The 11,462-nt window shown below is 43.3% G+C and overlaps 1 protein-coding gene across 6 annotated transcripts in view; it reads left to right on the plus strand.

Annotated features, from left to right (window-relative positions):
- The window catches only part of KCNQ2 (potassium voltage-gated channel subfamily Q member 2), a 155,521-nt gene extending 144,356 nt beyond the window's left edge, over positions 1-11,165 (plus strand). For 5 of the 6 annotated variants that reach the window (XM_036752647.1, XM_036752648.1, XM_036752649.1 and 2 more), the window contains 2 exons: positions 8,307-8,430; positions 10,360-11,165. In XM_036752647.1, coding sequence (XP_036608542.1) covers positions 8,307-8,430; positions 10,360-11,094 — 859 coding nt within the window. In that variant the 3' untranslated portion in view covers positions 11,095-11,165. Of the gene's footprint in view, positions 1-1,707; positions 1,804-8,306; positions 8,431-10,359 lie in introns of all 6 variants that reach the window. The other variant, XM_036752646.1, reaches the window with a different exon arrangement.
- Positions 11,166-11,462: the final 297 nt, after the last annotated feature.

Raw genomic sequence — 11,462 nt, forward strand, 5'->3', positions numbered from 1 at the left:
AGGGCTGAGCAAATTTATTGAATGATGTGACCAAAGAGATTTCTGTATGTCCACCTGGTGGTAATAGACATGTTGCTTGGCACCTTCTTTCCTTCCAGAACAGAGTGGGTAGGCCCCTCTCCAGCCCCACCCCTGCCTCCTCCCTGATGGAAGTGACTTTAGAGGTGATTACTTCATAGTGGTGGGGGTGAGGCACAAAGAACAGGAAAGGTGTTCCAGGTTTGGCTCTAATGCTGAAAGAAACCTTGCCTCTTTCTTTTGATCAGAAAGAGCTGCCCCAAGTGCTTCAGTTCACATATTTCTGTATACACAAAAGCCAGGCTTTTCACTAGTTAGTGTGGATGTGAATGCATGCATGAGTGCATGAATGCCTGAGTGTGTGTCTGCATGTGTGTGTGTGTGTGTGTGTGTGTATGTATGTGTGTGTGTCTGTGTCTGTGTGTGTTGGGGACGAGGGGGAAGACTGTCATTTCTGTTGAAGCCCAATTAAACAGATGTCCTTGCAGGCTCAAGGGCATGTAGCCTCCTGGAAGTGTTTTACATTTTTGTTCTCTGTCTTCCTTCCAGAGGCCTGGTGCTTGGTTTCCAGGTTTCCATACTCTAGCTTTGGGGAGGTACTCATGGTGAAGATAACTAAGATATTTCTTCAGTGGTCATTGCTCAGTCCCTCTGCTATAAGGAAAGAAGGTCTCATTCCTGAAAAGGGAGTCTCATTCTGGTACTAGCTGGTCTTCTGTGGGTTTCCTCTGAGGCCTGGGAAGGAAGGAAAAAGGGTTCTTTGGCTGTATTTAAATGTAAGATATTGCTTTTATGGGACAGCCAAGACTGCTAGCCAAGAATGATAGCCACTTCCTGTTTACTGAGTTTTGGGGGTAACTTCTACTGTACAAATCCATCAAATGAGATAACGTGTGTAAAATACTTTGCAAACCATAAAGTGCTACAAAAAGCTTATTGTTGTGAGTATTAATGTTATTAATATAATACTTGGTATTCCTGTTTGGAACTGGCTACCTTCTTGGAGGTGGGCAAGGTTATGTGAGCAGGGGTGGGCACCACAGAGTAACTAAAAACTTCATCAGAGGCAGCCTCTGGAGAAATTCCCATCTACCCTCCATGAGGACAAACTCACACTCACTGCCACTGCTGTTACGTCTCTTTGTGTGTCTGTGTTGAACTGTGGTGTTTCTATTGTGTCTCTGTCCCTCCTCTCTTCGCCCCTTTTTCTCACTATGGTTGTGTTTTGTTTACCAGGCTCTCTCGTCTTAAGTTTTCCTTTAAACTTCATTCTCTGGAGGAAAAAAAAAAGGAGCTCAGGATATTTTCTGTCATCTCGATAATATTGAGACTATATATTATTCTGTAGCCAACATCCTTGCTGGTATATTGCCATAGACATGCAAATATATTCCAGTGGGGACTGCATGCTGCTTTTAGGGAATACAGCAGTGATGCTGTGTAGATGCCTGGCTCCCCGACTTAAATGCTTTGCTTGAACTTGAGAAAAGATTTGGCAAATCAGAGGACAAGCAAATATTTCATCAACTGTTTTGAGTGGAATACGATATATATTTTTCCAAAGGGGAAAAAAATCTGTTTGTTTTTTTAGTTAATCCTTATGTTTCTGCAAGTTTCCTACCAACTCTGTTCCACATGTTGCTTCATTATGCATTTTGCTGGTGTCTTTTTTCTCATTTACTTTGCCAGGATAGATATGATTGTGGGTCCCCCACCCCCTTCAACTCCCCGGCATAAGAAGTACCCAACCAAAGGACCCAAAGAATCACCCCAATACTCGCCTAGGTTAGGATTCAGCTCAAGGGCCTCTTTCTCTGGGTTTGTTCATTTGTTAAATGGCAAACCTCTTTCACACCAGACCACATGACGGCATTTAGCTCTTACTATGATTCTGGTACGCTTTATTGAAATGATTAGAGCAGCCTGGATTGTGCCTTTGTCTATGACTAGGTCACACGTAGACTTCCTTATGATCTTCTATCTCTCTGAAAAAGCAATTGTAAGCACATGGCCATGTTCTTTCTCCTCGGTTCTCAGCACTTACTATACAGGAGAACGTGCTACCCTTGAATTTGAACTGTTAGCCTTTCAGGGATCATTGTCTGCCTCTTTGGTAGGGTACTCTGAGGAAGCCAGAAGGTCCTGTTTGCCATAGATAGTCACATGTTGTTACCTCCTGCCTCCAGAACTGTCATCTTGTTCAAAGTGAAGGGGAAAACATACCTGTCATCAAATGAGTAATTTGCTGGTATGCATGCCAAGGTGTTTATGTAGCTTGTGCTCTCAGGCTTCACCCCTTCAATGACTCTGAATTATACCCATAGAGCCTCCCTTTCTCTTTTCCTACATGGACGGGCAGGCTATGGCTGTGATTGTTTCCATGTAATGGGTAGGTCAGAAGCCAGGGGCTTTTCTTGGGCTTCCTTGAGCTCTACAAACTCAGGGGTGACCCTGGGAGCTACCTTCATTCTTTCATAGGATTAGGCAAAATGAGCTTACATCCAAGCACCAGATTGTCCTAACTGAATTTAGTAAAGACAACCCTGTAGAATTCAGCCTGACATAGTGGACAGAGGCCTGGCCTTGGAATTAGGAAGACTTGGTGTTAAATCCTGCTTTTGATATATATCTCTATCTCTATATAGAGATAGATAGGTAGATAGATAGATAGATAGATTGATAGATATTGACCATGTGACCTTGGACAAGTCATTTGTCTCCCCTGCCTTAGGCAACTCTTTAAGAATAAGGTATAGATGAGTGGCTGATCTGTATCGGTACAGGGAGTTTCCATACACCTTTTACCAATGAGATCACACTTCTAGAATAGAAAAAAATCAATGAAGCAATTTTTCTTCTTTTTCCTCTTCTCCTCCTCCCCTCTCCCCCTTCCTTTTCTCTCTCCCTCCTCCTCTCTCCCCTCTCCTTTCTCCTCCTCCTTCCTCTTCTTCTTTTTCTCTCCCCTTTTTTTTTGCATGTGTGCCTACATGCTAGCAACTAAATCAATAGGGCTGTATGTTTCACTCTTCAGCCAGATGTTTTGATTTTGTTGTAGATTACAGGTCTCTACAGCTAAAAGGCAGGGCTGGATTGAGGTCAACACCTTGGCAATTCAGGAAAAGGAAGTTCTCCCCTGAATAATTCTGGCTACTCCCTCCCTCCCTCACCTGCCCTGGCTTCTTGCTGAGATTATCCATATCACTGCCCCAGCCCTCCATCAGACTGTGGCCATTTTTTAGGGCTTTGTCTGTGGTAACACAGAGATCAGAAGCCTGCGGGACAGGTCTCTTTCAGAGAGTGTTTGGACAAGAGAAGCAAGGTCAGAGCTCTACTTAGCTTTAACCAAGGAAGCCTGCCCAGGATGTAGAGACATGAGCTTAGACACATACATCCTAGGCACTCAACTCAAAGGTTTGATGCTTAGGCCTCATTCCTTTCTTAGCCAGGACTGTTGGGGCTGTAAAAATGCCAGTCATCTGAGATACATGAAAGGTGCCAAGCTTTGGTAAATCAACTTCTTTCTTAACTCCCTCATCCCACCCAAAATCCACACTGGATATTGAATTCTTAGGCCCTTCAAAGATTTAACTTAATCCCCAGGAATTTAAACTCGGTCCATTGTTGGGCATTTCCCCCATAACACATGAGGTTCCTTTTGGGGAGTAAAATAAATAAGTAGGTTGCAAATGACAAACTTATAAACCCACACGCAAGGAGACAATCTCAGTGCTTATTTTCTCAAGCACAGATTGCATTTGGTATTCACCGTGTGAAGGATTAAATCCTTCCTGGGCTCATGACGTAGGGTCCAGGTCTAGAGGAGTGGGTGGAGTGCTTGGCCCACCCAAGGGCAGCAGGGAGCTCCTCTTTTCCTTCCTGGCTTCAGGCCCAGATGCCAGAGTCCTTATGCTGAATTTGCCCACATACTAGGAGCCCTGAGGCATAGGCACTGTTGTGGACATGGAGAAAGAAAAATCTCTGTAACCTTGTTAACTGCTTAGTTGGAATCAGAATGAAGAGATCCCATCACAGATCCATCCTAGCTAGGGCTGTGTCTGCAGAATAGGCCATAGATATAGTTTTCCTTTAAAAAATAACAAAAACCAAAAAGCCAAAGGTAGGTAAAAAAGCCAGTCATGTGGTATGGGTGAAGGGGGTTTAGCTTCAATGCTTGAATTGTATATAAGAACTAAAAAGACTGAAATATTTCTCTATTTCCCTACCTCATTTTCCTCATTCAAGCTGTTTAACATCTGACGTCTGCTTTGAGCCAGAGGGAGCCTTGGGCCCCTTCGTGCATGAACTGTGAGCATGGAGCCCAGTGGAGCATGAGAGAACTCACACTATGGCTGATGCAAGACTTTTCCTTTTTCTGTTTCATTCAACAGAAAGAAAGACAAAAATATCCTCCAATCCTCCCATCTCCATCCTTGCCCCAGTGAAACGGCAGTTGGGCTGACATAAGATTATATGACTCAGGGGCCCAGCTGACCTGTCTGTGCTCAGTGTATTAAGAAATATAATGAGCACATGGATATCCCTGCATTTCCCACCCCCAACCCCAAATAGCAACTGAGTGTCTCATAGTTTTCTCTCTAGAAAGGAATAGTCTTTTTGCTGCCTGCACTCTGTAGATGGATTTACTGAGAGCAAAGATGAAGTCTTATATTAAACCCAGAAAGAGAGAGAGCATCAGGGGCAAGATTAGAATTCAGGTCATATCCCACCGACACAATTTGATTAGCCTCTGATCATAGACCTTTGCCCTGTGCTATTTGCCTGTATTTCCTGTTCTATAGTTCAGAGTGAGTTGGAGAAGCCCAGGAACAGCAGGGAATTTGCAGCTCAGATGTCAAGAAAGCTGGTCTCACTGTGCTGGGAGACATTTCCATCCATCTGCCTATGCGGAACTAGGGCCTACCTGACTAATTCTGGGATTTTTGCATTGGTGAAAAGTCCTAAAATTCACAATGTGTGCCCACACTGACCCCTTCCCCCCATATAACAGCCACTCCAAGGAGAGCTTCAGCAATGAGGCTACACCTGCAACCAGGCTGGCTGGATTGCTCTGAACAACTAGGCAATCTGAAAGTCAGTCAGGTCAGTTGTATGTATGTGTTTTTTTCATTGACTCAATAAGTAGAGTCAATTAAACTGATGGAACTGCATGGGCCTTTAGCCCCCCAGAGACATGCCAAGCTCCTGCAGAAAGCTTATTAAGATCTTGCAATTAATTCTTCAGGTTTAGGGAATGAGTTTTTTTGCTCCCTCAAAGTTGGGAGGCAAAAATGTACTCCTTAAGACCTTGTTGCAGGTGGAAATCACTTATGTCCAGATTGCAAAATAAAAGCAATGTGTGTCCTGATGTGCCGGCAGCCTCTAACTGACTTCTTTCTAATGCTGATGACTCTAGAGCCATGTTAGGGGATACTTTACTGTAGGCTGACACCACATGCCCCTTCCAGGTAAATTGGGAGCCAGCTCTGTTCTTGGAAGAGTAAAGGAAGCAGCTCTATGTCTTCTCCTTGCCAAAAGAGAGTTTGTCCTATCTCTCTCTCTGCATGACTTAGTCATTCAGACACACACACACACACACACACACACACACACACACACACTCTCCAAAGGAAGGAAGACAGCCCCTTCTATCATTGGCAATGGGCTTGTCTTGTCTCTTTTCTTTGATTTGTGCATTGGATGGGTTTCTGTGCTGGTCTGTGTCTGTCCTCTTTCCCTTTCCCCCTACTGGTGCATGGAGCCATAACTCCCACAGCATACCCAGCATCTTTGTTCTGCTCAAGACACTTAACTCTGTTTCAACCACAGTCCCAGGCCTTACCAACCACACTTAGTGGCACATTATGCTGGAGTAAAACAAAGGAGTTAAGAAAGGGTGGGAATTGGTCATGCTGGAGAGAGGGGGAGAGAAGGACCAAGATATCTGCTGGGGGAAGACCTGTCACTTCATAGTTTTCAGACCAGGGCTTGAAGAATTTGATCATATATACGGATTGAGTCCTGATAATATAACAGGTGTTTCAGGGGCTGCCCAACTTTGCATAAGGAACAGGTTTTTTCCCATATTATTTGGATATGGGAGACAGCATACCAAGTTGTTCTTAGAACCAGGAAGACCAGGGTTCAGGTCCGGCTTCTGGTGCTAGTCACTTACCTTCCCAGTGCTCCATTCTCTCTAAGATGGTAAATTGCAAAGAAGGTGCTGAACTGCATTGGTCAAAGGAGCTTCCTTGCCTGGGACTTCCCTATGCTGGAGAAATCTCAGATTTCAGCCCCTCTCACTATCCCTATTTCAGCAACAGTGTAGAAGCAGAAGGAAACAGTGAGGTGTAGTATGAAAAAAGCAAACTGAACTAGGAGCCACCAGATTTGGGCTCAAATCCCAATTTTTACTTACCTGTATGGTCTTAGGTCACCTAAGCCCTCTCAGCCTCACTTTCCTCACTTGAGATAGTCAAGTGGTGAGGTAGCTAGAGTGCTGGACTTAGAGTAAGGAAGACCTGTCAGCTATCTCATAGCTATGTGACTCTGAGCAAGTCCTTTAACTGTTGTCAGCCTCAGCTTCCTCATTTGTAAAGTGGGCATAATAGTAGCACCCACCTTCCAGGGTTGTTGTGAGAATAAAATGAAATAACATTTGTAAAATGCTTTGCAAACATTAAAGCAATATATGTATTATATATATAATACATACACATATATATATTATGTATATTATATATAATATATACATATATATACTATGTATATTATATATATAATATATACATATATATATATATATATATATGTACATGAAACTCAGTTTCTCCTCCCCTCCCCTCCCTTCCCCTTCCCTTCCCTCCTCTTCTTTCCCCTTGTCTCCTCTCCTTGGGTATCATTCCCTTACCTGAGGGTGTTCTGCCCAAAGGAAGGTAAATTTTGATGGCTGAAACCTACCTTCTCATCTTGGGGTTTACTGGCTAGACTTCTTTCTTAAACACCAGGCCTTAAACCCAATTCACTCTGGCTCTCATTGATTGGCCAACAATAGGTCCCTGCCTAAGCACCACTTATTTTTTGGGCCCAGATGGCTCAGAGTGAATATAAATAGTAATTATTTTTCCTTCTGCCTGCAACCCTGAGGGTCTTCCCCTTCCAGTTTGATTTTTTTTATTAAAAGGGCCATCCCTTGACTTACTTCTTAAACAGGCCTAATCACTGAATGGGCATCGCCTCACTCAAAGTAAGAACTCTGAAGACCTTAGCTTAAAAAAAACCAAGGTCGACCACTGTATCCTGGGCCATCTCCAGTCGTCCTGATCTATATCTGGCCACTGGACCCAAATGGCTCTGGAGGAGAAAGTGAGGCTGGTGACTTTGCACAGCCCTCCCTCACTTAAATCCAATTGAATTGCAAGACATGGCATCATCTTCCTGATGTCATGGTCCTCTTCAAGAACGAAGGACAAACCACACAACCACAACATACATACATACATATATATACATATATATAATAGGCATGTATATATATATGTGTATGTATATATGTATGTATATGTATATATATACACATATGTGTACATATATATTTCTTGTTGTTGTTTTTATTATTAAATTGGGAGGGCAAAGCATCACCCTAATAGGGTTGTTGTAGAATGTATGATATAACTGTAAGGTGCTATTAATGTTTTCATTGGCATCATTATCTAATAGCAATTGAAATGGGGGTGGGATAAAGTAGAGATAGGAAGAAACAAGGAAGGAGAAGAAGAAAGAGAAGGGAAAGGGGAAATTGGGGGGCCCAATCAGGGACTGAATGTCTTAAGAGTTAAGTGATACCCTGGCCAGAAGGGTCTGTGGTGATCTAGGCAGGGGGTATGGGTACCAAGTGAGCAGTTTCCCTGAGCCAGCTTGTAGTATATATGACCCCCAAAGGCCAAACATCTCTCCTAGCTTGAGAAGAGTAAATGCAAATTGATGGATTGAAATGAAAATGAAAATTTTCTTCATTTTACTCCTTGTTAATGTGCCATATTCCATTTGACTGAGAAAAATAAAATGAAATCACAATATTATTTCAAAATATAATTACGAGACCAATGCTTGTTGGCTTCTAAACTAGTATTGAGCTGCTTTCTAAAACTATGTGTCTAGTTTTGAGGCCTAACATGATTGAGGAGCTGTTGCTTTGACTAGAAGGGGAGAGGAGAGGACCTTTGAATCCTTGCCTGCCACAAACTCATGGTTTTGTGTGTGTTTGTGGGGGGCATTTCTATTCCTGGTAGAGTGGACCAGATTGTTGGACGGGGCCCAGCAATTACTGACAAGGACCGTACAAAAGGGCCAGCAGAAGGGGAGCTACCTGAAGACCCCAGCATGATGGGCCGCCTTGGGAAAGTAGAGAAACAGGTATGTGGTTGACCTGGGAAGACTGGGAAGACTTTGCTGACTTTAAAAACCAAGATTTGCGGTCATTGCTATTTCTCTTTAGATCATGAACTAGTATGATAGAGATTCTTTAGGACAATATGTTCTCCAGGAAGACTTTTCTATGAAATGAAACTATTTTATTTTTAAATTTTAATTAATTAATTTATTTTTAGCTTACAACATTCAGTTCCACAAGCTTTTGAGTTCCAAATTTTCTCCCCCTCCCTCCCCTCCTCCTATCCCCCTCCCCAACATGGCATGCAATCCAATATAAGCTCTACATATACACTCACATTAAACATATTTTCACATTAGTCATGTTGCAAAGAAGAATTAGAACCAATGGAATGAACTATGAGGAAGAAGAACAAAACAAAAGAGAGAGAGAGCAAATAGTATACTTCCATCTATATTCAGACTCTGCAATTCTTTCTCTGGATGTGGATGGCACTTTCCATCATGAATCTTTTGGAGTTGTCTTAGAACCTTGCATTGCCGAGAAGAGCCAAGTCTATCAAAGTTAGTCATCATACAATGTGGCTGTAACTGCGTACAGTGTTCTCCTGGTTCTGCTCCCCTCACTCAGCATCAGTTCATATAAGTCTTTCCAGGTTTTTCTGAAGTCTGCCTGCTCATCATTTCTTATAGCAAAATAGTATTCCATTACATTCATATACCACAGCTTGTTCAGCCATTCCCCAATCTATGGGCATCCCTTCAATTTCCAATTCTTTGAAATGCAGCACTTTAGATAGCTTCCATATTAATGGGACTATTTCAGTAACTTTCACCAGCTTGACACTTTCACTTGGTCCTAAGGAACTCCCTGTAGGACTATTCCTTGAGTACTGTTGTTCCACTTCAGAGATAGTTGTCAACTCTTTCAAAATGGTTTTGGCCAAGTAAGAGATATTAGGATGATATGGAAATGGATCCCAATCTTCACCCCAGTCCCATATCCTTTATCCTTGTGGACTGAGGATTCCATATCTCAGATCTCATTTGGTCTTGTGACCAATTTCATTATAATGAGCATGAGGACAAATAAATCAACAAGCATTTATTAAAAGCTAACTATATGACAAATGCTGCCCTAAGAGTTGGAGACACAAAAAAAAATGCAAAACCAACCCCTGCCTGCCTACATAAATTGGTACTTTAGAAATGCTTGTTGATTGATAGACTATACCTTAAGTTCAGAGAGGTACCATGATGTAGTGGAAAGAATCTGTAGATAGGAGTTGTAATTCCAGCTCTGGTATATCTTAGCCATGTGCCTCTGGGTGAAGTTGCTTTATTTCTCAGTATCTCCGTTGCCTTTCATAAAATGGGAATAATGATACTTGTGCAACCTACCTCACAAGCTTTCTTGGAGCCAAATGCCTTATAGATCCACCATAAAGCACTACAAGTGAGTTATTGCTGTTGATATCATTGCTCCAGCTAATTTTTTGCAAAGAGAGAAAGGTACATTCCATTAGCTAGGAATTCACTGAATCTGCACAAAGTGAATGGCATTGTTTTGGTTTCAGACTAAACAAGAGACATGGTCCTGGCCATCACAGAGTTGATGGCAAAAAAGAGAGACAGTACAGGTGAACATGCAATCATCAGAAAGATATTTGTGTAGTTTATTATTTTGAAGGTATTTTGAGTAGGAAGGGATGTCCCCAGGGTTGTATTTATAAGGTCACAAGGTATAGAATGGGTTGACCCAGAAAACCCTTCTAGAGGAGGTGGGCTGTGATTTAAGGGAACAAAAAGGTGGAATTTTCTGGGTGGGCTTCTTGCTAGATTTTTATGTTTTTTTGTTTATACCTGAGCCTAGGTGAGGACTGTTCTCTGTCTTCTACTATGAGAACTTCACTTTGTCTGTTTAAGACTTGACATTGGTATGAACATTTTCAGGTTCTCTCCATGGAGAAGAAGTTGGATTTCCTGGTCAACATTTACATGCAGCGGATGGGCATCCCTCCAACAGAAACTGAAGCCTACTTTGGTTCTAAGGAACCAGAACCTGCCCCTCCCTACCATAGTCCAGAGGAGAGCCGGGAGCACATTGACAAGAATGGCTGTATCATCAAGATCATCCGCTCCACCAGCTCCATGGGGCAAAAGAATTTCTCTGCCCCTCCAGCACCGGCCATGCCTTCTAACACATGCCCCCCATCTACTTCATGGCAGCACCAAGCCTATCAGCGACAGAGCCATGGGTCCTCTCCAGTAGGAGATAATGGCTCTTTAGTCCGAATCCCCCCACCGCCATCCCATGAGCGGTCCCTGTCTGCCTACAGTGGGGGTAACCGGGCTAGTATGGAGTTCCTCCGTAATGAGGACATGGCTGCCAAGCACCATGAGAGTGCCTTGAGGGACAGCGACACCTCAATCTCTATCCCCTCAGTGGACCATGAGGAACTAGAGCGTTCCTTCAGTGGCTTTAGCATTTCCCAGTCCAAGGAGAACTTAGACATGCTGAACAGTTGCTACGCAGCCGTGGCCCCTTGTGCGAAAATCAGACCCTACATTGCAGAAGGGGAATCGGACACTGATTCTGACCTTTGCACACCCTGTGGCCCCCCGCCACGGTCAGCCACCGGGGAGGGCCCCTTCAGTGACATGGGCTGGTCAGGCCCTCGAAAATGAAGCACTTGCTACCCAACCAGCTGTTGGTTCACATTGTCCACATGTTGAACTCTTTTTCCAGGGGACTGACCACCAAGGATTTGTGTTTCAGAAACTCGCTCAGCTCTGGGACAATCTCTAATAGCTGTGTTGAGTGCATAGGGTGGGGGAGGGTCGGGGAGGGTGGTGAGGTTGGGACAGAGGCTGGCTCAGCAACCCTCTTCCTTGCAGAAGGGTCAGTTGGGTAATATTACCCATAGGAGACTGGATCAATTTTGTTCTGTCTTTCTGGGTGCACTATTTAAGGGAGGGGTGTGAAACTGTGTCTTGATACAGGGTAGATGAGTGGAGTTTCTTGGTATCAGCCAAGCAAGGTTTTATAAAAAAGT

Source organism: Trichosurus vulpecula, chromosome 3 (assembly GCF_011100635.1).
Source record: "Trichosurus vulpecula isolate mTriVul1 chromosome 3, mTriVul1.pri, whole genome shotgun sequence".
Lineage (NCBI taxonomy): Eukaryota > Metazoa > Chordata > Mammalia > Diprotodontia > Phalangeridae > Trichosurus > Trichosurus vulpecula.